We start from the raw sequence: 23,657 nt of genomic DNA, 5'->3' as shown, positions 1-23,657 counted from the left end.
GCTGCCGCCTCTAAAATCCAATAAATAAAAAGCTGGCCATGGTCTGTGAGTCTATAGGTCTAGCACCTTTGAAATCATTCCATTTCACTAACTACTCCATTTATTTGTTGTCTGTCTTTGATCATTAAGTCAGTAAATGAACTTTTTCATAGTAATACACAAGGTGAGACAAAAGTGGATTTGCAGGTATTGGTATGGAAAATACTACAATAATTAATAAATAATAATACAAGAATAAATTCTATTTTGTGTACTAACCACTGTAACATACTTTTGCCCCACTCTGTAGGTACGCCTGAGCACCTGAGCAGTCTCAGTGAGAATTCTTATTCATAGTTGTGAACTTGTAACTAACATTCTAGGTTGGCAGTGGGATTATTAGTGGTGGTTACCTGCTCCAACAACTTTGTCAATGGATATGTTGGTGGCATCCAATTCCTTAGCAAACTCATGAACTGCTTGGGTAGGGTCTTCATACGTGTGTGGGTCAACGTAAGTTCTGAGACCTGGAAGTTTTACTGTTTAAGGGAAGGGTAAAAGAAAACACACACATACATTATTGTTACTAGATTTGTAAAACTTTTGTTAAACAAATTTTAAAACATTATTGCTTGAAAATAATTCCCACTGCTATAAAGTATACTACCAACCTTTAGTTTGTTCTGAAATATTACAGAAATCAGCAGACAGAGGTTGGGCTAAGTGTTGACCAACTTAATAAAAGAAGTTCTCCATAATAAAACAAAAACAGAAACCATAATGAGGTTTCTCTGCAAAAACACTAGAAGGGAAATGGTCATTCAAGGGTGCGGTGAAGGTCTTAAGGAGAAGAATATGGTTCAGAATTGTGTAAATGGTCATTCAAGGGTGCGATGAGGGTCTTAAGGAGAAGAATATGGTTCAGAATTGTGTAGGCTTAATAATCTGTACTAGTAGGTTCAGTGAGCAAACGTCATCAGCCTATCACACCTCTATGATTCTACAAACAGTAACCAAGTATCTATTACATGCCACATCTGACAACGAACAAAAGTTTGTGAAATACTTTCTTAAGATGGGATAAATGCTGCAATTACAGATAAAGTATATAAAATGGCATGTCTCTGTCACTATTCTATTTTTATTAAAATATAATCACATTGACAATTATAGGTATACTTTTAATTCTGAGTTTATGTAGATATTATATAGGTATTACATGTATTTGATAATATAGATTCAATAACTAAACTCTTTTTAAAAATTTTTTAAAGACTTTATTCATTTTAGAGAGGAGAGAGAGAAAGAGAGAGAGAAGGAGGGAGGAACAGGAAGCATCAACTCCCATATGTGCTTTGACAAGGCAAGCCCAGGGTTTCGAACCGGCAACTTCAGTGTTCCAGGTCAACGCTCTATCTACTGCGTCACCATAAGTCAGGCAACTAAACTCTTTATTGTGTAGCTTTCTAACATAGTTAAAGGCAAGACAAGTATTCTCGATAGGTTTAATAATGGTGCTAAGGAGTCAAATTCCAAACATAAATTGTATTATAGCTTATTGAATATAAACTGCTTTTATAATTTATTTATTTAATTATTCTAAATAATTAAATAGGCTTGAAGTTTCCTGGCCTTGTCATTAAGTAAGGGAGTTTTTCATGATATTCTGTAATCATAATAGCAAAGACAAATACCGAAGAATCATTTTGGATATGATTTAATATTGATGAGAGTCTTATAATTTAGAAAAGATAGCTCATAATAGAAACAATTTGAAATGTTCAATTAGCAAGCTTTCTTTGAAAGAGAACTAAATGTTTAAAATTGAACCTAAGATCTATTAAAGTATGCAAACATAATCTAACATTAAAGAAAATTATAATTTAACTTCCATAGTATATGTACAATATCATTGGTTTTCCTTTTAATTTTGATAACATTTGTTTAAAAAAATATTGGTGATATTTTAGCAGGGAACACGGTTGCTTAACTATTATTTATTATTTTCACTAACCACACCAGAATATTGAATAATTATTTTATCCTAAAATAACAAAAAATAAGACTTTACCTTTTCTAATGGCACTTTGAAATGAAATAATTTGAGGGGGGACATTGCAACCGAACATTTTGTGATAACCGAAGATTTCTCTGCGTCAGTGCTTTAGTTTGTAATAAAGAGCTGTAGAAACTGTGGTGGCAGCAATTGTTCTGAGAGACTGTAGCATGATGAACATTAGGCCAGTGAGTTCAGGATTTCAGAGTCTGGCTACAAAATGATCAGTTTGTGAACTTACAGTACAACATTGTGAATACCACGATTATACCACAGAATAATTTATGTTTCTGCAATGTTTCCATAGAAGTTTTGAGTAAATAAATATAGACATAAAAATAAATAGTTTTTTTAATGAAAGCCAAGAGAGATAGGAGGTAAAACTCTTATTTTCTCAGTATTCTTCAGATGATTTTGAGACAGCAGAATAGAAATGTGAGGGTGAGGGAGCAAATCAAGAATGTAGCAAAAGAAAGACTAATGCTGCTTTTACTTCCACCTGGTGTTGACACTGACATTTAAAAAGAATATCGGAGGTAATTAGGTCTGATTGTTTTCTAACTGGATTTTTTGAGGTGACATTGGTTAATAAAACTCTATAAATTGCAGGTGTACAGTTCTATAATACATCATCTGTACATTACACTATGTGTTCACCACCCAAATTCAGTCTCCTTTCAACACCATTTATCTACCCTTTACCCTTTTCCACCTTCACCACCCTGCCCTTCCCCCTGGTAATCACCATACCATTGTCTGTGTCTATGAGATTTTTTTCTTTGCTTAATCCCTTCATCTTTTTAACCCAGCCCCCAACCCCTTTCCCCTCTGAAAGCTGACAGTCTGTTCTCTGAATCTATGTATCTGTTTCTATGTTTGTTTTGTTCATTAGATTCCACATATGCAGAATGTCAACTGACATATGAAAAGATGTTCAACACCACTAATCATCAGGGAAACATTAATTAAAACCACAATGTGATATTGCTTAACACCTATCAGAGTGTTGGTGAGGATTTGGAGATAAGGAAACCCTCCTGAACTGTTGGTGGAAATGCAGATTAGTACTCCCTGTCTTGAGGTGGGGTGTAGATAATTAGAGAATACTGATAGTTTAAGAAGTCAGTAACCACGGAAATGGGGAAACAGCAAGATCTTGCCTTTGCTTTGGACAAACTGTGTGGGGAATAGCTTTTGAAGTTTTTCTACTTTAAATAGCTCAGCAGAAATAATCAGCTAGACATCATAGAAAAGAAAGTTCTTGAAAACTTGCTACCCAACTAAGTGCCTAACATGAGAACCTCTTATGCAGCTATTGCCCCTTAATGTAGTCATTAATATTTTCATATATAAATATTTATTCACAATTATTATCATTGAGGTTTTCTGGTACAGAATCTGGAATCAGATATTTTCATTTCTTTTGAGCTCACACATCAATCTGCATGCTTTTGTCATTATAAACATTATTGCTTTCTATAAAAACAGATAGCAGGGATACTCTTCAGTATTGGGGTCTACTATAACTCGATACTATACTAAAAGTACTCCTAGTCTTATCAGTACTAAGATATTTTACCCTTAAAACAAGCAAACATTAAGAAAACCTAAATATAATTTCAACTATCATACAAACAAAAGCTTTAAAGTAAGAAAAACAGTAAATTTAACCATAGACATAATGAATTTTTAATTCAATTTGGTTACATTTTAATGAAGGCTCCCATTGAATGGAGGCTATGATATATAATCAACAAGTTTGCTTTTTCTTTAGTAATAGTAAGGTAAGACTATGTGATAACTTAAGAAGAAAACTAGCAATATACAAAAATATACTGCTTTTCTATACACCAACAATGAAACTTCAGAAAATGAATTTACAATATTAACAAAAAAATACTTAAGAATAAAATTAACAAAGGATGTGAAGGACCTATATACTGAAAAGTACAATGCATCACTAAAAGAAATTTAAAAAGACACAATGAAATAGAAAAATATTCGATGTTCATGGGTCAGAAGAATCAACATAGTTAAAATGATCATTTTACCTAAAACAATATACAAATTTAATGCAATTCCCATTAAAATCCCAGTGTCATTTTTTAAAGAAACAGAACAAAAAATATTACCAGATTTGTATAGAACTGCAAAAGACCTAGAAAAGCCAAAGCAATCCTGAGAAAACAGAATGAATGCAGAGGTATCTCACTACCTGACTTTAAATTATACTACAGAGCCATGATAATCAAAACAGCATGGTATTGGCAGAAAACAGACATACAGACCAATGGAGCAGAACTGAGAGTCCAGAAATAAAACCACATGTATATGAGCAAATAATTTTTGATAAAGCCAAAAACATAATAGAGAAAAAAAATCTCTTCAATAAATGGTGCTGGGAAAATTAGAAAGCCACATGTAAAATAATGAAACTTGACTACAATTTGTGCCCATGCACAAAAATTAACTCAGAATGAATCAAAGACCTAAATATAAGATCAATAAGTTACATAGAAGAAAAAATGGATACTAAACTTATGGACCTTGGCCATAGAAAATATTTTTCATGAATTTGACCCCAAAGGCAAGGGAAATAAAGGCAAAAATAAATGTATGGGATTATAGTAAACTAAAAACCTTCTGCACAGCAAAAAACAAACAAACTGAAAACAAAACAAAAAGCCAACTCAATGGGAGTTAAAATAACAGTTCTGATAAGGTATTCATATATAAAATATATAAAGAACTCACAAAGCTCAACAACAAAAAATCTAATAAAAAGTAGGGAGAGAGGACCTGAATAGACACTTCTCTCATGAAGACATACAAAGAATAAATAGATATACAAAAAGATGCTAATCTTCGCTAGCTATTAGAGAAATGAAAATCAAAAGTACAATGAGATACTACCTCACACCTATTAAATTGGTTGTTATCAACAGCACAGGTTATAACAGGTGTTGGAGAGGTTGTGGAGAAAACGAAACTCTCATTCACTGCTATTGGGAATGCAAATTGGTACAGCCATTCTAGAAGAAAGTATGGCGGTTCCTCAAAATATCAAGAATAGAGCTACCATATGACCCAACAATACTTCTATTAGATATCTACTCCCTAAACTTGAAAACATGCACCCCCATATTCATTGCAGCATTATTCACAGTGGCCAAAACAAGGAAACAACCAAAGTGTCCCTCAATAGAAGATTGGGTAAAGAAGATGTGATACATATTGATACATACAATGGATTAGTACTCAGCCATAAGAAATGATGATATATTGCCATTCACAACAACATGGAGGGAGTTTGAGAATACTGTACTAAGTGAAATAGGTAAATCATAAGAAGCTAAAAACTATACAATTTCATAGGAGGGATATAAAACTGACACTTATGGACATAAACAAAAGAGAAGTAGTTACCAGAGGGAGAATGGTGAGAGGAAGAGTGTAAAGAGGGACAAATATAAGGTGACAGAATGATCTGACTTCAGGTGATGGATACAATGTAATCAACAGTTCAAATGCTATAGTGATGTTTATCTGTAACCTATGTATTCTTATTGACCTAATGTCACCTCATTAAATTTAATTTCTAAATAAAAAAGAAAGAAAACCTAGCATTCCTTTAAAAAAAAAACTTTTAAAAATAAGGTAAAACCATACTTCTTTTCTGGTAAACGTTTACAAATGTCTTACCTGACCAAATGTATAAAATTCAACTTGTGAGATATTTACTGACATTGTATTTATAAAGATTATAAAATAAGTTATCATAAACAATGTCTCAGATATTTCAACTTTTTTTTTAATGAGCGAGACATACAGACAGACAGACTAAAGGGAGAGAGATGAGAAGCATCAAGTCTTCATTGCAACACCTTAGTTGTTTATAGATTGCTTTCTCATATGTGCTTTGAGGGGGGTAAAGGGGGACTCTAGCTGAGCCAGTGACCCCTTACTCAAGCCAGTGACCTTGGGCTCAAGCCAGTGACCTTGGGCTCAAGCCAGTAACCATGTAGTCATGTCTATGATCCCACACTCAAGCCAATGACTCCTTGCTAAAGCTACTGAGCCTGCGCTCAAGCTGGCAACGTCGGGAATTTGAACCTGGGTCTTCAGCGTCCCAGGATGACGCACTATCCACTACACCACCGCCTGGTTAGGCTCAAATATTTTAAGTAAGCGTTGGCTTTAAAAAGCCTTGAAATTGTGTTTTAGCATTACCCTTCAATACTTGCTGGCTCTAAGTAGATATGTATTACTAAATAATCTGAAAATTAAATAATCATTCACAAATAATATCAATCAAATTCAGTTTGATTCATTACAATAAATTCCTTCTCTATTCACATAACATTTGGGGAAACAATAAAATTATAAACATCACATGCATCCCCAAGTAAAATGGCTTGTTCAGTGTGGAGCTTTGGTTGCGGTTTTTTAACTGCAGACCCCAGAGATTCCAGGAATCAGGTGAGTCAGGATGCAAGGCGCATAATCCCCTCACACCAATAATTAAGGGCAGCATACAGAGTAACTGGGCTGTGTCAAGAAAACCAGATAATAAACACATGCACACGTGTTAAGCTGCACTACTTTACAGCTCGTTCTGTGCAAACACAATAATTTATATTTCCATTTTACCAGCATGAGTTGCCCTAACGATAGTAAAAAAGTAAAAAGACCCAGCCAGAGAGGGCAATGAGACAGGATCTTAGGAGGTAAAACACATTTTTTTCCTTTTGAAGCTATATTATAGGATTTGTAACAAGGCTGGAGGGAATGGTTCATAGTTAGAGCTTTTTAAAGGAATACCAAATAAATGGTCTGAAATAAACCAGCTGTAGCATTAAGACACAGAAAGTTTATGACATGCATATAAGTTACTTTCTGCCCTTGCAGCTAGGATAAAATGCATTTCTTTTTGGTTTGTCTGTCATAAGGATAATGTGCATTTGAAGAAAATTAAAGTTTCAACAAAGTTAACCATAAAAACCAACAGCTAAAACATAGAGTGATAAAGGAAACTGCTTAGAGTTGGCACACAGGAATTTATCAATGCTTCAAGTTCATGAGATTTATAATTCCCATATAAAGAGGCAGATCAGTATGGTTTTGCTCTAAAGACAATATTTACATTTATTGTCCAACTCAAATTAAAAGCAACTTAATCTGAAAGAATGTAACTGTTCTAATTTATGCATGGCAATTTTCAGTGTTTTTGTGGGACCATGAAAAAAAGTTACACATGTATCCTGCAATTTGTTCACATACACTCTTAGGACTTCTGAGTTTGTTACATAACTAATTTCAAATAACGAAATGTTGGCATTAGGAAGGTAGTGCTTTCGGGTTTTTATGAATTATTCCATAATGACAGCAATGAGCCGGACAAAACAATGATCTCTATAATTTCCGGTACTGTGTCAACATCACATTAATTTACATTTTGAAAAAGATTCTTTTCTTTTTTTGTACTTTATTTTATTTCAGGCTACCATATACCTCCTGCATGTTAGCAACAAATAATCAAGTTTTTGCTTGAGTTACAACTGAAGGTATAATGTTTAGATGCAAAACCAATGACTGATAATGAAGTATCATGTTGAGTTGAAAATAATTTCAGAAGGCAAAAATGAATGCCAGAGTAAGTAATGTTTACAAAACCACACTAGTTATATCGAGAGTATTTGAGACACATAGCATGAGTATTGTCTCCATACTAATTTCCATGAGAACATGCTATTATCTTTAAGACCACTGATTAGTAATGGCCACATTACACTGAGCCATAGTCTGAAAAAGCAAAGCACCTGAGATGATTTATTTCACCCAAAGAAAGTAAAAAAGAGTCTTTTTATTAGACATAAACAGTTTCTTTCCTAAAAGACTATTATTTCCTTTAGAAAATATATTTTCAAAAAGAGGGTTGACTAACTTGGTTGGTATTAAAATATGGGAGGAAAGTACTGGCTTTCTTACAATTGGATATCATATAACTTCAAACTAAACAGTTTATTCTAAAGGCGCTCTTCCGGTTGGCTGACAAAAATGGAGTAAGGCATTTTATATAAACAGAGGTTGTTTATATTTACCTGGCAGTTAGAAGAGGAAAAGTCTCCTATTTAAATTTTACAAAAGACTAGTAATAAGGAAGCTGAAATAGGCTATGCATTCTCAGCTACGCAGAGCTGAGGATAGCACTGACTCCTTATCATGTGCATTATTTGAATATAAACCACAAGTTACCCTTCACTTTAGCTTAAGTATGCTTACATGTGGCCATACAAAAATTACTTAATGCAGAGTCAGTCACGAATTTCCTTTTCTGTATAAAATAAATTTAATTTGCTTATTTTCTCCATAAAGCTACTTTTGAATTCTTCGTCAGGGGGAAGTCACCCAATTATAAATGAACAACTGCTGAAACAGAATTGGTAAAACCGAAACACCAAAACAGTTTAGTAAACTTACAATGTCCGTTCCCAAAATGAAGTCTTTTTTCATCGGCACCATGTTTTGACTTGTTATAGCCACAGAACCTAGAGGTACGTTGAAGAAAGAGGAAACCGAATGAAAATATTCTTCAAACAATTATCTATACTCACAATGTGCAAAGCCCAAAGAGTCAAGCATTTTCCTCAAACAATTAAATGCTTTAGTGAAAGTTTAATGACTTCATATTTTCTAAATCCTCTATAGAAAGCCTTTCTCTGGAGACCCTGAAAAGCTGCCTAATGAGGAGATATGTAGAGTTGCTTCCCCACTGTGCAGACCCCTTCAGTTGAGTTTTTATAATGGCCTCAGCAAGTGTTTATAGTATTTTTTTTAACAACTGCTGTTAGAATGAATGAAGGGTAAAGTCTCCATTGTTGGTGATTAGCGCTGTGCAGTGTTATTGGTGTTTTGGATGAGAAAGCGTCAGGGAAATCTTGGGTATATTTGAAGAGTGAAGGGATCATTGGGGGGAAAAAAAGGTAAAAACTAGGAATGAGGTCAAAAGAAAGAAGAGCGTATATAGGAGAGTGGGGCGGGAATTTAATGGGGAAAAAAATCAAAACCAAAAATAAAGAAGAAAAAGGGAGAGAAAAAAGAAAGATCTAGAATACAGGTGGAGGCGTTCTGATTTCTTAAAATACATTATTGACCACACTCTTCAGATTTTAGCAGCAACTGGGAGGAATAAGCAGAGTAGTAATTGAACTAAGTCATAAAACTAGCTGCGAACTCACCTTCCAATCAAAATGTAGGTGACGACTGTGAGGAGAATGATTGCTACAGCCGCTGAGATGGCTATCATTACCACTTGGCTATTTTCACCGGAGATTGAGAAAGCTGTGAGGTTGAAGGGGAAAAAAAACTTTAAAAGACCAGGCATTAACACATCATGACTAACCTCTCCATTGAAAATCTAATAAAATAAATCACAGCTATTCTGCTTTTACCTGAAATATGGCTACTATCTGATATAATGTAAAAGTAATTCTTCAATAATTCTTCAGAGTGTAAAGAATAGCCATTTCCTATGATTTTGTGTAAAATTTCTAATTAAAAAAGATTAAATATTGTCTTTCAATGGCATCAGTCAAATACTGGTCGAGTGCCCTAGTGTATGAAATGTGCTAGACTGCTTTTCTCAATCCTCAGTCGTAAGACACTCGACGGGTAAACCAGAAGTTAGCAGAGAAACAGAGAGAATAGGTAAGATTTCTCAGAATAAAATGATAAAATGTCCTAATGAAGCTAGTTTAGTATTCAATATTTCTATTTACTTAGAGGGTGGTATAACACCCGTCACACGGGCCTCCGTCTATACTTCCAGTGACTTGTGCCTCTCCTGTATGCCCTGCCTGGGAAAATGGCCCACCACTCACTCACTCACTCACAAAGGATTGATTGGCATCATGATCCAGGAGCACAATCTGGCCTGTCATCAGTGTGGGTATAGCAAAGGAGCTTAGAATAGCTTTACATTTTTTTAAAGGCTGTAAAAAGTCAAAACAAAAAGATTTTGGGGATGTAAATATTACAGAAAATGTACATTTTGGTGTCCATAGATAAAATTGTTTTGGAACACCTTCATTCATTTGTGTCTATAGCTGCTTTTTTTTTTTTTTTTTTCTGAAGCTGGAAACGGGGAGAGACAGTCAGACAGACTCCCGCATGCGCCCGACCGGGATCCACCCGGCACGCCCACCAGGGGCGACGCTCTGCCCACCAGGGGGCGATGCTCTGCCCCTCTGGGGGTCGCTCTGCCGGGACCAGAGCCACTCTAGCACCTGGGGCAGAGGCCAAGGAGCCATCCCCAGCACCCGGGCCATCTTTGCTCCAATGGAGCCTTGGCTACGGGAGGGGAAGAGAGAGACAGAGAGGAAGGAGGGGGGGGGGTGGAGAAGCAAATGGGCGCTTCTCCTATGTGCCCTGGCCGGGAATCGAACCCGGGTCCCCCGCACGCCAGGCCGACACTCCACCGCTGAGCCAACCAGCCAGGGCCTATAGCTGCTTTTATACTATAAAATACCCGAGTAGGAGCAATAGAAACTACATATACTCATAGCTTAAAATATTAACCCTCTAGTCCTTTACAGAAATCTTACTAACTTTTGACCTAGAGACCAATGCTTCTTTAGCTTGAATGTTCATACAAACCATTTGACTAGCTTCTGGAAAAAGCAGTTTCTAATGCAGTGGGTCTGGCATGGGGGCTGAGACGGCACGTTCCTTACGGGCTCCCAGGGATGCTGAGGCAGGCGCTTGTAGACCACAGCATTTTGGTAGCAAAGATACATACGAAGTCACCTTGTCCACTCCCTCATCTATCTGATTAATCGCTAAACCCTTTAAACATCTTAGTTTGTGTCTTTTTCTTCTGGGTGACAATTAGAATGCCTAATTAAGACTCTGTGTGCGTGCCTTTCCCTTGAGCTGGCAACCAGAGCACCCCTTATAAACCATGAATTTGATCATATCACTGTCATGCGTACATTTTTTGCAGAACTCTCCACTTTCAGGATAATGGGTTAATTCTGCAGCATGAAATGTAAAGCTCCTTAAAATCTGTCTCCGGCTTCATCTGCTAACAAACTCCTTGAATATCTTTAATTGTTACACTTTCTAAAATACAAGCAGTTCCTGTAACAATCCTTTCATTTGCTCATACGTTAACCTATATATTTCTCGTGTGGTAATGCTGACTGAACAAGTGCCCACATGAAAGAGTAACTTATAAGAATAAGCTTGGTTATTTGAATACCATCATCTCTCCAGGAACAAACCAAAATCACATTCTCAACCTGACCAAAATCTATGTTTAGAAGGTTTGCTCTAAAACAGTGAAATTTTAGGACTAGTTAAATGATGCAAATCAAGAAACATGGCAGATAATCTGTTAGAAGTTTTCCAAGCATTTGAAAAAAAGAGCCCCGAGTCTGCAGGATGGCATGCACACTCATAATATAAACTGTTGCCGCACTTTCTTCTTTCCTACCAGCGAACTATTGTTTACACCACTGTGGCAGTCCCGGAGTGCCTGTTGGAGATCCCTGCTGCCAAGCCTCAACCGGCAGACAGCGTGCAGCTGCTGCACCTTCACGATCCACCGCGGCCTCAACCACAGGCTGTGCTTGCCTCAGTAACCACACGTGGCAGAGGCGGGGAGCCTGCATGGGATTGGCAAGACCCTCAGAATGACGCTGCTGTCGGAGGCTCCTCCTCCTGCACCTTACTCTTCCCCTGGACTCTTCATCTCAGTCTGAGGCACTGCTGGCCCACTACTGCTCCATCCCTTTTACCTGTTATCGGTATTGATTCTTAGTATCTGCTTCCTAAAGACCTGAACTGATAGACCCCATCCATTATCTGTAGATCTGTGAATAGCTTGTAATGTGACTTAACTTAGTAATTCAGTAATGTTCCATAAGTATATGGTAATAACTCTATCTCACGCTTTTTCATTCTGTATACTGTCATAACTTATAATGAGTAATACGTTCCTAATTATCTGGTACATTTTAGACAGTTTTTAAAATAAAGGTCAGTAAACCTGGGAGGGGAAAGATGAAAAAAGAAATCTTGCCCTGGCCAGGTACCTCAGTTGGTTAGAATGTTGTCCCAATATGCCTGGGTTGGAGGTTCAATTCCCCGCTAGGGTACATACAAGAATCAACCTATGGGACTTTCAGGCAAGATGACAGAGTAGGTAAACTTGGTACTCTAATCCTCTCACAACTGCATCAAAACTACAATTAAACTGTAGGACTGAACTGGAAATATCACAGTTTGGGTTGCCTGTCAAATTTTAGCCAAATAAGTAGAGACAGGGATTGAATCATTTATGGGAGCTTTATTCAGATGGCCAGCAATCTAAGGCAATAGGGGTTCTGTTCCCAAAGCTATCCCAACTTCCTATCTGGAGCCAACCTTTTATTAAGGGGAAGAAGGGGTAAATAAAGGTATTGGAATGTCAAAGGAAAGTTAATCAAATCACAGTTCAAAGTTAGTTGGATCATAGTCAATGGGCCTTCCATCCTTGGAACACAAAAGCTTTGCTTGCAGATCCCTGGGGCACAACAGTGGATGGAGTACTTGCAGATTTTCTTAAATCATGCAGGCCTGCTCAAGCATCCCAGCTTCCAGAACAAAGCCTCTACCTGCATTAAAAATTAACGCCACTGACCGAAACCAAAGCCACCATACTCAAGATAAAATTTTAACTCTTGAGTTTCCCCATCATAACCATCATTCAGAACTGCTTGAAACCTGGCTGAATGGAAGTCCTACGACCAGAGATGTAAAGAAGAAGTCATATCAAATTGGTAGAAGAGGCGGGAATGTGGAACCTGCTGCAGAGGTCCCCCTTGAAGATCAAAGACTCTCAGCCCCACACCAGGCCTCCTAGCCCAAATTTCCAGCTAAGAGGAGAACTGTTCCTGACTTCTATCTGCAAAAACCAGCAAGGACTGTGTCTGACTGAGATGGGGGGCTACAGTAGACCCAGGCAACTCCTCCTAAATGGCTTGTGCACAGCCTTACTCAGTAGCTTGAAAGGAACCAGTGATTATACTGAGAAACTGGATTGTCACGCATTAGGGTAAGAGCTGGGGGTGGAGGACAGCTTTCTGCCAGACAAAAGTGCTGGCAAGAGCCACTGTTCCGTTTCTGAGAGTGAACAGGCCAGTGCCTACTGAGTGTTCACCAACCTGCCTCACACTGTTTGCTCCTCCCAGGTGATTCCCTGAGACTCCACTCAAATCAACATATAGCCCCACCCAAGCTGTTTTCATTGACTTTTCCACACAAACGGTCTATATTGGTTCGTGCCTCAGATTTTTCTCAAATCTCTCAATCAAGCAACATCTGGACTGTTGTTAAGTGGTCCCAAGACAGACACTAAGCACAGCTGGCCTTGGTTCACAACGGGACCTCTCCTGGGCAACTCTAAGTCCATCACAAGTAGTAGCCATCTGCACATTGCTCTGTAGCTCATGCAAGGTAGATCCAAGCAGCACACAGGCAGTGGAGGATATTGTATTTCCCAAGAAGTTTGAGAGCCAGTGCACTTGATGGAGAGCTATATACCACACCTATTACAATTTTACCACCTCCGTGAGCAACACATTGAAGGGTCTGACTGGGTGAGCACCAAAGCCCCACTGAAGTAAGTCCTGCTCTGTAGGGTTAACTGCTCCATTGTAGTCACAGGCTGTCCTTGCAGCTGATTGGTCTGGAGGTCGATATACCTCCCAGAGGTGCCCAGGAAGCATAGCATGTCTAGGCGACATTGCAGCTCTACCTAATATATAGAAACAAACACAAGGAAGCAGCCAAAAAACAGAGACAAAGAATCATGTCCCAAATGAAAGAACGGGACATTTCCAGTGAAAGAAGTAAATGAAATGGAGGTAAGCAATCTACCAGATATAGCGTTCAATCTACTGGTTATACGGATGCTCAAGGAACTTAGAACTTCAATGAAGAAATCAAAGGCATAAAAAAAAAAAAAAGAAATAGATGCCATAGAAAAGAACCAATCAGAAATGAAGAATACACTAATTGAAATACATACACAAACAGAAAAGAAACAGACTCATAGGTACAGAACACATTTTGATGGTTGCCAGATTGGAAGGTGTTGGGGGAATGGGTGAAAAAGGTGAAGGGATTAAGAAGTACAACTTGATTGCTCCAGAATTGTCATGGGGTTGTATATAAAATACAGCCCAGGAAAAACGATCAGTAATATTCTAATAACTCTGTATGATGTATAACACTTATCCAGATCATCATCTAATAAGTTATATAATGTCTAATAACTCATTGTACACCTGAAACTAATATAATAGACTATCGCATGTCAACTGTACTTAAAAAATAAAAGAACAATTAGGACTAAAAAAATAAAAATAATCAACCAACGAATGCATAAGTGGAACAAATTGATGTGTTTTTTCTCTCTTTTCGTTCTCTTTCCAGAATCAATAATAAAACAATTTAAGTTTCTGTTTCTTTTTCCGTCAAAGACAAAATAAAAGTGGGACTTCTCTACAATTTTCACTAGCTCTAAATAGCCGTGAATTTCAGAATCTATGCAACGTACATACAAATTAGATCACTGTCTATTCCTGAAATGAGCAACATTTGAATAAATAATATTGATGTTCTTAGTATGTAAAGTAGCAGCATTGAATCAGTAATAGTCCACAATCTGAAGATTGTGATTTCATTGTCCCCATTTATTAGCCTTGTGGCCTTAGGGGAAAAAAAAACACATAAATTCTCTGCCATAAATCCTATATAAAAAGAAATAATAGTGTCTGAATAGCTTGCAGAACAGAATCAAATAAATTTTCATAAAATGCTTTGTTAGAGTGTCATATATTAATAGATATATTGGTTTAGAATCAGACTCATTACCGACCAGTTGTGTGACTTTGGAAAGCTTACTGAACCTCTCTGTATCTCATTTCCTCATCTGTTAAAGGAGGATGATAATAAATGGAAAGCCCTGATGCATTAAAAATAAGACATTTTAAAGCACTTAAGAAAAGATAGGCTTTAATGTCCCTCTATTTCTTTACTATAAACCAAGTTCAAAAAATGTTATTTGAATTCTAGCTCACAACACATTGTACTCAATTAAGTATTTACATGTCATGAATGAGAATTTTCAAATAATTTTTAAAGATAAAACCCAGAGCACACAACAAACCATTAAAGAAACCTAAGCACACGTGTTTTTATATCTATTAAATATCAATATAGCCTGAACAGGCGGTAGCGCAGTGGATAGAGCATCGGACTGGGATGTGGAAGACCCAAGTTCGAGACCCCGAGGTCGTCAGCATGAGCGCAGGCTCATCTGGTTTGAGCAAAGCTCACCAGCTTGGACCCAAGGTCGCTGGCTCGAAGAAGGGGTTAGTCTGTCTGCTGAAGGCTCGTGGTCAAGGCACATATGAGAAAGCAGTCAATGAACAACTAAGGTGTTGCAAGGAAAAGCTGATGATTGATGCTTCTCATCTCTGTCTGTTTGCCCCTATCTATCCCTTTCTCTGACTCTGTAAAAAAAAAAAAAAAAAAAAAAAAAAAAATATATATATATATATATATATATATATATATATATATATATATATATATATATAAATTTAGAGTCTTAAATTCTTAACATATTTTATAAATACATATTTTTCTTTGTGGTTGGGAATTTCCTTTTGCAGAGGGCCTTTTTAAATTTTATGTGGTCAACACACCAACCTCCAATCTGTTCAAGTGTCAACTGTATATCATTGTGATTGTTAAAAATGGAGTGAGAATCGCCCTGGTGGAATAGCTCATTTGGATAGAACATTATCATAATATGCAAAGGTTGTGGGTTCAATTCCTGGTCAATGCACTTACATAAAAAGATTGATATATCTGTTTCTCTCCTTTTCTCTCTAAAATTAATACATTAAAAATTATTTAAAATTGAGTGAGAATTAATTTTATTCTTTTTCCCTTACAATAATAGGTACTTTTTTTTTTTTTTTTTTTGTATTTTTCTGAAGCTGGAAAAGGGGAGGCAGTCAGACAGACTCCCGCATGCGCCCGACTGGGATCCACCCAGCACGCCAACCAGGGGGCAATGCTCTGCCCATCCGGGCATGCTCTGTCACGACCAGAGCCACTCTAGCATCTGGGGCAGAGGCCAAGGAGCCATCCCCAGCGCCCGGGCCATCCTTTGCTCCAATGGAGCCCCGGCTGCGGGAGGGGAAGAGAGAGACAGAGAGGAAGGAGAGGGGGAGGGGTGGAGAAGCAGATGGGTGCTTCTCCTGTGTGCCCTGGCCGGGAATCGAACCAGGGACCTCAGCACGCCAGGCCGACGCTCTACTTTTTTTCTCATCTATATTTTAAGTATGAAAGAATTCTGTGGGAAAGCAGTAAGTGTAAATTTATATTAAAAAGAAATCAAACTGTGAGTCTCAATTCTTGTTTTAATAACTGTAGAGAGGAATGTTTAAAAGTTTATATTTTTCTCTCTATCCTCTTTTTAAATTTATTTATTTTTAGAGAGAAAGAGGACGGAAAAGAGAGACAGGAATGCCGATTTTCTGTTCCACTTATTTATCCATCCATTGATCAATCCCTATTTGTGCCCTAACTGGGGATCAAACCAATGACCTTGGGACATTGGGATGATTCTCTAACCAGGTGAACAAACCGACCGAGGCCTCTTTCTATCCTCTATTTTTCTCTCTCAATCAATGTAAATACTACAAATATAAGAATTATTTGGCAAATATCTTAAGAATCTGCAGTTTTTAAATGGAATATTTTTTAAGTCTCAGAAACTGAGATTATTATAAGTACATGTATAACACTACCACAGTCATATCCGCGGTGTGTGTAATTACATTAGAATTTTGAAATTTTGTTCTTGTTACAAATTTACTTATCATATAGGGTTAGTGCTATGCAATTAAGCACCTACAAATTAATTGATATTCCAAATAATGCATAAACATAATAAAGATTTAAATAATGGAAGTCTGACATTCATGTCTTTGCTATGCCTATTATATACCACAGGGCATAAGAAAGATTTTTTTTTTCTAGTTCTGTGATTTGGAATCATTCTTGATAAATTAAATATAGCTTTTGTAGTTGTGAATTTTAACAACCATATAAAATTCTGATGAAAGGCAATCTCTAATAATATCAAACAAGAAACTATCATCATTGTATGTTTAAAAGTTATGAAAAGATTTAGAATTACTAATAATGTCAAACTGCAGTTGTATCTTATTATGTTATTTAAAATATTAAATTTGTTTTAAACATTGTTCCTGTGTCTTCCACAGAATTTCACAACATTTTGTTTCAAGGATTCTCAGAGAGTGGCTTCTCCATGCTCTTCCATCACAGGAAGATTAGCTGAGACCTTGAAATATATATAGAGCTGTATATTTGAGGGTGCCAGTTCTCTTCCAAATAGAATTGTCAGGTTTCAGCTGTGCGCCAGTGACTTCTAGGAACACAAGAATCTCAACCCTTTGCAGAAGGTACAGTTTATTATTGTAAGTACTATTTCTAACTGTCTAAAAGTGTGCCATAAAATATTTACTCTAACAGTTTTATAATTTAAACAGTTTTTATAATTTTTTTTGTTAATCTTAAACGTTTGTATTAGGTATAAAGTGTCAGCACTAAAATATTATCATACTAATAACAATGTAATTTCATATCATCAACAAAATAGTTATACAATAGAAGATATAGATTTCAGGGGAAAATGACATATTAGAACAGTCAAAAGAGATTACTGGGCTTCCTTTCATTGGAGGGCTGGGAATTGTCATATCCTCTCTGGATAAGCTGTTCTTAAAGGGTGTTCAACCTTGATTCTTTCTAGGCTATTTTACAGCTGTGAATTTAAGCCAAACAGAATTTATAGTAATGCATATGATTTTCCCAATACAATTACAAAGAAAGTTATTCAATAGAGATGTAATTGATGTGTGTTATAGATGAGATAATCCCAATAATTACATTTTTTTATTATAGGATATTTACCAGTTTGGGATCTATTAACAAATTTAATTATATCTGATACCTTACACAAACACACACACAGGTTTGTATATATGTGTCTATGTATCTGTTCTCCAAATTTTCCTTTGAGCTAATTATAATCTTTTATTAGTCTCATTAAGTGAAATGTACAATTTTAACTTGTGTTTTTATTAGTAGCATAGTCATGGTTTTATCTTTTTTGAAAATTATATAAAAAAATTTGTTCTAACATGAACCAAATACATTTAAATAAAAGAAAAATATTATTGGAATAATGTTTGCCAATAATGTAGACCAATTTTAGCTAAATTTACATCAAACAGATAGGACTATCCAACTTATTTATGAATGTGAATGGGTGAGAAATCAGATTTTAGAAAATTTTTGATTTCCAAATGAGACAAGGTTGACTGCGTTATGGTTTAAAACAAGATTAAGATCCTCATGGATTAGAAATTCTTTTGGTCATTGAATTACTTAAGAACCTGGAATATCTGGATTAACAGAACCTGGAAGTGGTTACCATACTACTTTTTAAAATTTTAATTTTGTATTAATATCAGAGAGAGAGGAAGGGAGAGAATGAGACAGGAACAGAGTTTTCTTCCTGTGCCCCAACCTGAGGCCGAACAAGCAACCTCTGCACTTCAGGACAACGCTCTAACCAACCGAGCCATCTTGCCAGGGCAGTGACCAGTCTACTTACTGTTCTTGAAAGCAATTTATGGCTAATAGAAACCCAGTAGCACTGTAGGTGTTACGCTTGATTTGTAAAATGGAGGGAAAACCCCCCACAAAATGTACATCCATACAAACACAAATGCCCAGATCCAGTATTATGCAAATTCTTAACTGTTCCTAGCAATATACTTTCAATATAGCACACTTAATTAAAACTTAAGAAGAGTGAGAATGAATTATCAGACATCTTTGCACATTCCCACTCCAACCCCACCCCCAATTGCAATACATTGAAATAATACATACAGTCTGGACTCGTTTCGAACTCAAACTTGCGACTGTTGGTCCCATATCCAGCTGCTGTTCGGGCTCGAATTTGGAATACATATGTAGTGTCAGGCTTGAGGCTACTGATGGTAACATTTGTGCCTCTTGCCCTCAGAATGGTATAACTTGTCTCTTGCTCCTGCTTTGAGGTAAGAAAAATCATGTTAAAATCAAATTTTCATAATGTATTAAGTGGCAAAAAGGTAAACCACTCCAGACCAATTATTTTAAAATTAAATCAGAGCATAAGATGGATAAATGAGACATAAAAATTATTTTACTCTCTGAAAGTATTTTAAGATAAAAATATTTACAGAGTTTTCTAATTTGTATAACATAATTTGTGCCCTGCATATAAATCGGGAAAGTTAGTTTTCATTCTCACTAACTCGTGAATTTCTGAACAAAAATCTGCTCTCTTCAAAGCCAGCACTAAAATTTTCAACCTAATTAAAATAATAATTTTACAAAGAAGAAAATACCCCTTTGAATTAAACCTAATAGGAATACCCTGCTGATTCTCAGATAGGGAGCATTCTATCAATTGTAAGATATTGAACTTAAAAAAGATCAAGATTCTGTAGATAGCTCTACATTAATAACTTTCTCGGCATCAACTAAGTAACTAAGTTGTCTTGTAATTATCTCACAATAGTTTAATAGAAACAAAAATCTTCAGATTGAAGTCCAGAAATATTTACCAAAATAAAATCTCCTCTAAGATTCACAATGCACATTAAGATATTCACACTGCATACTAATAGTAAAGTCTTTTAGTGTCAAACTTTATTTATCAAAAATAGAATCACATTTTTTACTCTAAGATATGTTAATATGTAATGAGCATTTTAGGAATAGCTTGTTTTTGATCAGTGGTAAATGTCCCTGTGTTAGGGCAGGGCCCTGGGTGGATGACACGGAATAATGCCTGTTGTCAACCAGCACGAGATGGAAAATAGAAATAAGGTTGTAAGTTACGGATACTTTTTAGTTAAAGAGGTTGGTTATGTATTAGATAGAATCGGAGTTGATATTTTTAATAATGAAGAGAGTCAAATAAATTTATTTTACAGAAAAATTATTTTATGTATTAAAAATAAATTATTGGTTTAGCCTTTGTAGAGCTTAAAATCTAATGAAACATTGCCATATTTCTAAGCATCATACATATATTTTAAAATTTAAATTTATGTATGTGTGATATAAATTTTCATATATATTAATTTATATGTATTTATCAAATTTTGAAATGCCCAGGAAATAGTAAAGAGATTTAGCTATATTTTGTCTGCACTGGTTTATATTCTTTAAAAATACTTTGCTCATTGTCCTTTGTTGGTGGAGTTAAAAATAATATCAGAATACTTTTTATATTTGTAACAGATATATATATAAATATACATTATATATATATATATATATTTTTTTTTTTACAGGGACAGAGAGAGAGTCAGAGAGAGGGATAGATAGGGACAGACAGACAGGAACGGAGAGAGATAAGAAGCATCAATCAGAAGTTTTTCATTGCGACACCTTAGTTGTTCATTGACTGCTCTCCCATATGTGCCTTGACCGCAGGCCTTCAGCAGACCGAATGACCCCTTGCTCGAGCCAGTGACCTTGGGTCCAAGCTGGTGAGCTTTTTGCTCAAACCAGATGAGCCTGCGCTCAAGCTGGCAACCTCGGGGTCTCAAACCTGGGTCCTCCGCATTCCAGTCCGAGGCTCCATCCACTTCGCCACTGCCTGGTGGCATTATTAATTTTTTTATTTTGTTGTATCATCTGTGACATGGGATTTTGTGTTTGCACAGGCTTTCTTTTTTGTTGTTGTTTTGGGTTTGTTTGTTTGTTTTACAGGGACAGAGAGATAGATAGATAGGGACAGACAGACAGGAACAGAGAGAGATGAGAAGCATCAATCATCAGTTTTTCATTGCGACACCTTAGTTGTTTATTGATTGCTTTCTCATATGTGCCTTGATCACGGGCCTTCAACAGACCAAATAACCCCTTGCTCGAGCCAGCGACCTTGGGTCCAAGCTGGTGAACTTTTTGCTCAAGCCAGATGAGCCCGCGCTCAAGCTGGCGACCTTGGGGTCTCGAACCCGGGTTCTTCCGCATCTTAGTCCAATGCTCTATCCACTGCGCCACTACCTGGTCAGGCTGCACAGGCTTTCTTGTCACACTTTTAAAAATAGATCGTGATCAGATGAGTAATTGACAGTACCATACAGGATCACTGAGTTAGGAAATAACTTATTCATGCTATGATTTGGCACAATGAAATTCGTTAGGCCTCACTTCCTTTTAATGAAAGAGACATAACTTTTCTGTGGGGGGAAGAGGAAAGAAAAAGGGCATTATACTTGTGAAATATGTTAAATTCAATGAAGAAAATACCTACACTTGCAAAGAAATGTTCATACATCAATTATATGCCTTTTGTGCAATTGATCATACAAAATTTCCATTTCTCTAATGATCCACTGTCATATAGGAGGGAAGTAAGTAATACAGGAAAAAACACACTACATGAGTCATGGCTGCCAGGATTCAAAACAGAAACCTAATGTTTATTAGCACTTAGGGTCTGAGAAATTTAAATAACTGCTCTGACACCCAGGTTTCTTATTGTTAAAAAGCCTATTCGCCTATTTTCGCAAGATTATCAGAAAATTCTAAATTAAACAATGTATGCAGAAATGTTCTATAAATATATATAAACTACTATATCATTCACAATTTATTTTTAATTCACTTTAAAATACTTTGTAAACTGCAACAGATACACAAATACCTTGTGTTCATATTAGTATCAATAAAACCCCCCAGCTCTGATGATAAGACCAGAAGAATACATCTTGATTTCAAACCTCCCCATAATTTGTAACCAGGGAGAATTAAGTGCTGTTTAGTGATGAGATTTCATGGTCTTAATTCTACTTATAAATAACTAAGTACCTATTTTTTTTTTCTATAATGTCATTACTGAACCACAATTTTATGATATGAGGCAGATCTATACACCCAGTCCCATGTTCTAAATTTCCTTCTACAAAGTCAGGAAAAGTTTTCTTTGCCAGTTCAATAATATCAATAGTACAGGGTTTTTGCTGTACTTTTATGTTCCTATCTGTATTGAATAAAATTCATATAAATATGCAGATCGAGGAATGATGTGTTAAGGCAACAAACTAAGCAAGAGTTTATCAGTGTGTTAGGAATCACTATAAAATAGTTGGTTAGAGCATAGGTCTTCATGAGTAAGAACATAAATGTCATTTCAAAAATAGCTTAAGTTTAGGAGTGGAATCTCTGCTGTAGCTCATTGATGTGGAATAGGAGGTGTTCTATAGAACTATTTCTAAACCCCTCTTTACCTGTAAATCAAAAAGTATCACATGACCACAGATTTAAACAAAGCACCCTACCTCTTCCTAGCAATATCATTTGTTTCTTTGTAAGAGCACAGATCATGAAAAAGTAACCTTTTTCCCGACACAACCCTACCCGATCACATCGTGTCCCCACCTTTTCATAGTACTTGACTTCGTAGTCCAATATGATCCCATTAGGGTGTTCAGGTTCTTGCCAGGATAAAGAGATGCTGTTTCTGGTTGTCCGATCCTTTTTAATTGTCGTGACAGGTGACGGAGCTGTAAAAAGAGGGCAGAGGGGGATCATAAGAGGGGGCAAATTAATCAGGTTGTGAAGGGTGGTAAAGAACAGAGAGTGAAGGAAACAGCAAATAGAGTCTATCATTGTTCTAATCTTTGGCAAGAAAGTGCTATTTCCATTTCAAAGGCTCTTGAGTATTAATCTGGCCCCATATCAAGCCTCAGCAGCTGGATTATAGCCCTGGTACATACAGGCCTGTGGAAAATGAGCTGAGATTTTCAGCTGCTGCTGGAATAGTGGCAAGTGAGCAGATGTTTTCAATCTGCTACTCTAATGTAAGTAATGAAATATATTTGATATATTAAAATAAGAACCAAACATCAGGACTACCTATTTGTTATAAAGTTGCAAAGTTATTAATGCCAGATTCTTCAGCTCATTGATAACATTTTCATATGCAACTCTGTAAGGGGACTGGAATCCATTAGGCACAAGGAGTCCCATGGTATCTATAGGTAATAATAATATTTTGTGTACGATAAAATAGATAGGGTTTAGGACATATCTTGACTTCCAACAGAAATCTCTCACAAATATAAATATGTATTAGAAAACTGTAACAATCTTATGCTTTCACATTTTTTTTTTGTTTCTTTAAAAAATGTTTCATGAGAACTACCACAAAAATGACTGCTGTTTGGACCACAACTCTCAAGCTAGATTTTGAGGTATTTTATTGGGTAGTGACTCAATATTTGTTAGGTATCACCCAGCGTTATCAAAAGTACAGTGCTCATATAAAAAAAAACCCATCTGTTTGGATCAGATATCATAGGGTCACCTTTGTTTCTAATGGAAGATTAAATATATTTGAAGTGATATCCTACTTCAAATCCTTCCATTAAAAAGAAAAATGCATACTATCCATCAATGTACTTCT

General features: G+C 36.2%; 1 protein-coding gene across 2 annotated transcripts in view; it reads right to left on the bottom strand.

The window, feature by feature from the left end:
* The window catches only part of EPHA3 (EPH receptor A3), a 396,391-nt gene that overhangs the window by 68,644 nt on the left and 304,090 nt on the right, over window positions 1-23,657 (bottom strand). The window contains exons 6-10 of one of the 2 annotated variants that reach the window (XM_066347040.1): window positions 22,631-22,755; window positions 19,079-19,241; window positions 9,274-9,376; window positions 8,516-8,583; window positions 393-518 (exon numbers count right to left, since the gene is read on the bottom strand). In XM_066347040.1, coding sequence (XP_066203137.1) covers window positions 393-518; window positions 8,516-8,583; window positions 9,274-9,376; window positions 19,079-19,241; window positions 22,631-22,755 — 585 coding nt within the window. The remainder of the gene's footprint in view (window positions 1-392; window positions 519-8,515; window positions 8,584-9,273; window positions 9,377-19,078; window positions 19,242-22,630; window positions 22,756-23,657) is intronic. The other variant, XM_066347041.1, reaches the window with a different exon arrangement.

This window comes from Saccopteryx leptura, chromosome 8, assembly GCF_036850995.1.
Source record: "Saccopteryx leptura isolate mSacLep1 chromosome 8, mSacLep1_pri_phased_curated, whole genome shotgun sequence".
NCBI classification, from domain to species: domain Eukaryota; kingdom Metazoa; phylum Chordata; class Mammalia; order Chiroptera; family Emballonuridae; genus Saccopteryx; species Saccopteryx leptura.
This window is presented reverse-complemented; position numbering and strand designations above follow the sequence as displayed.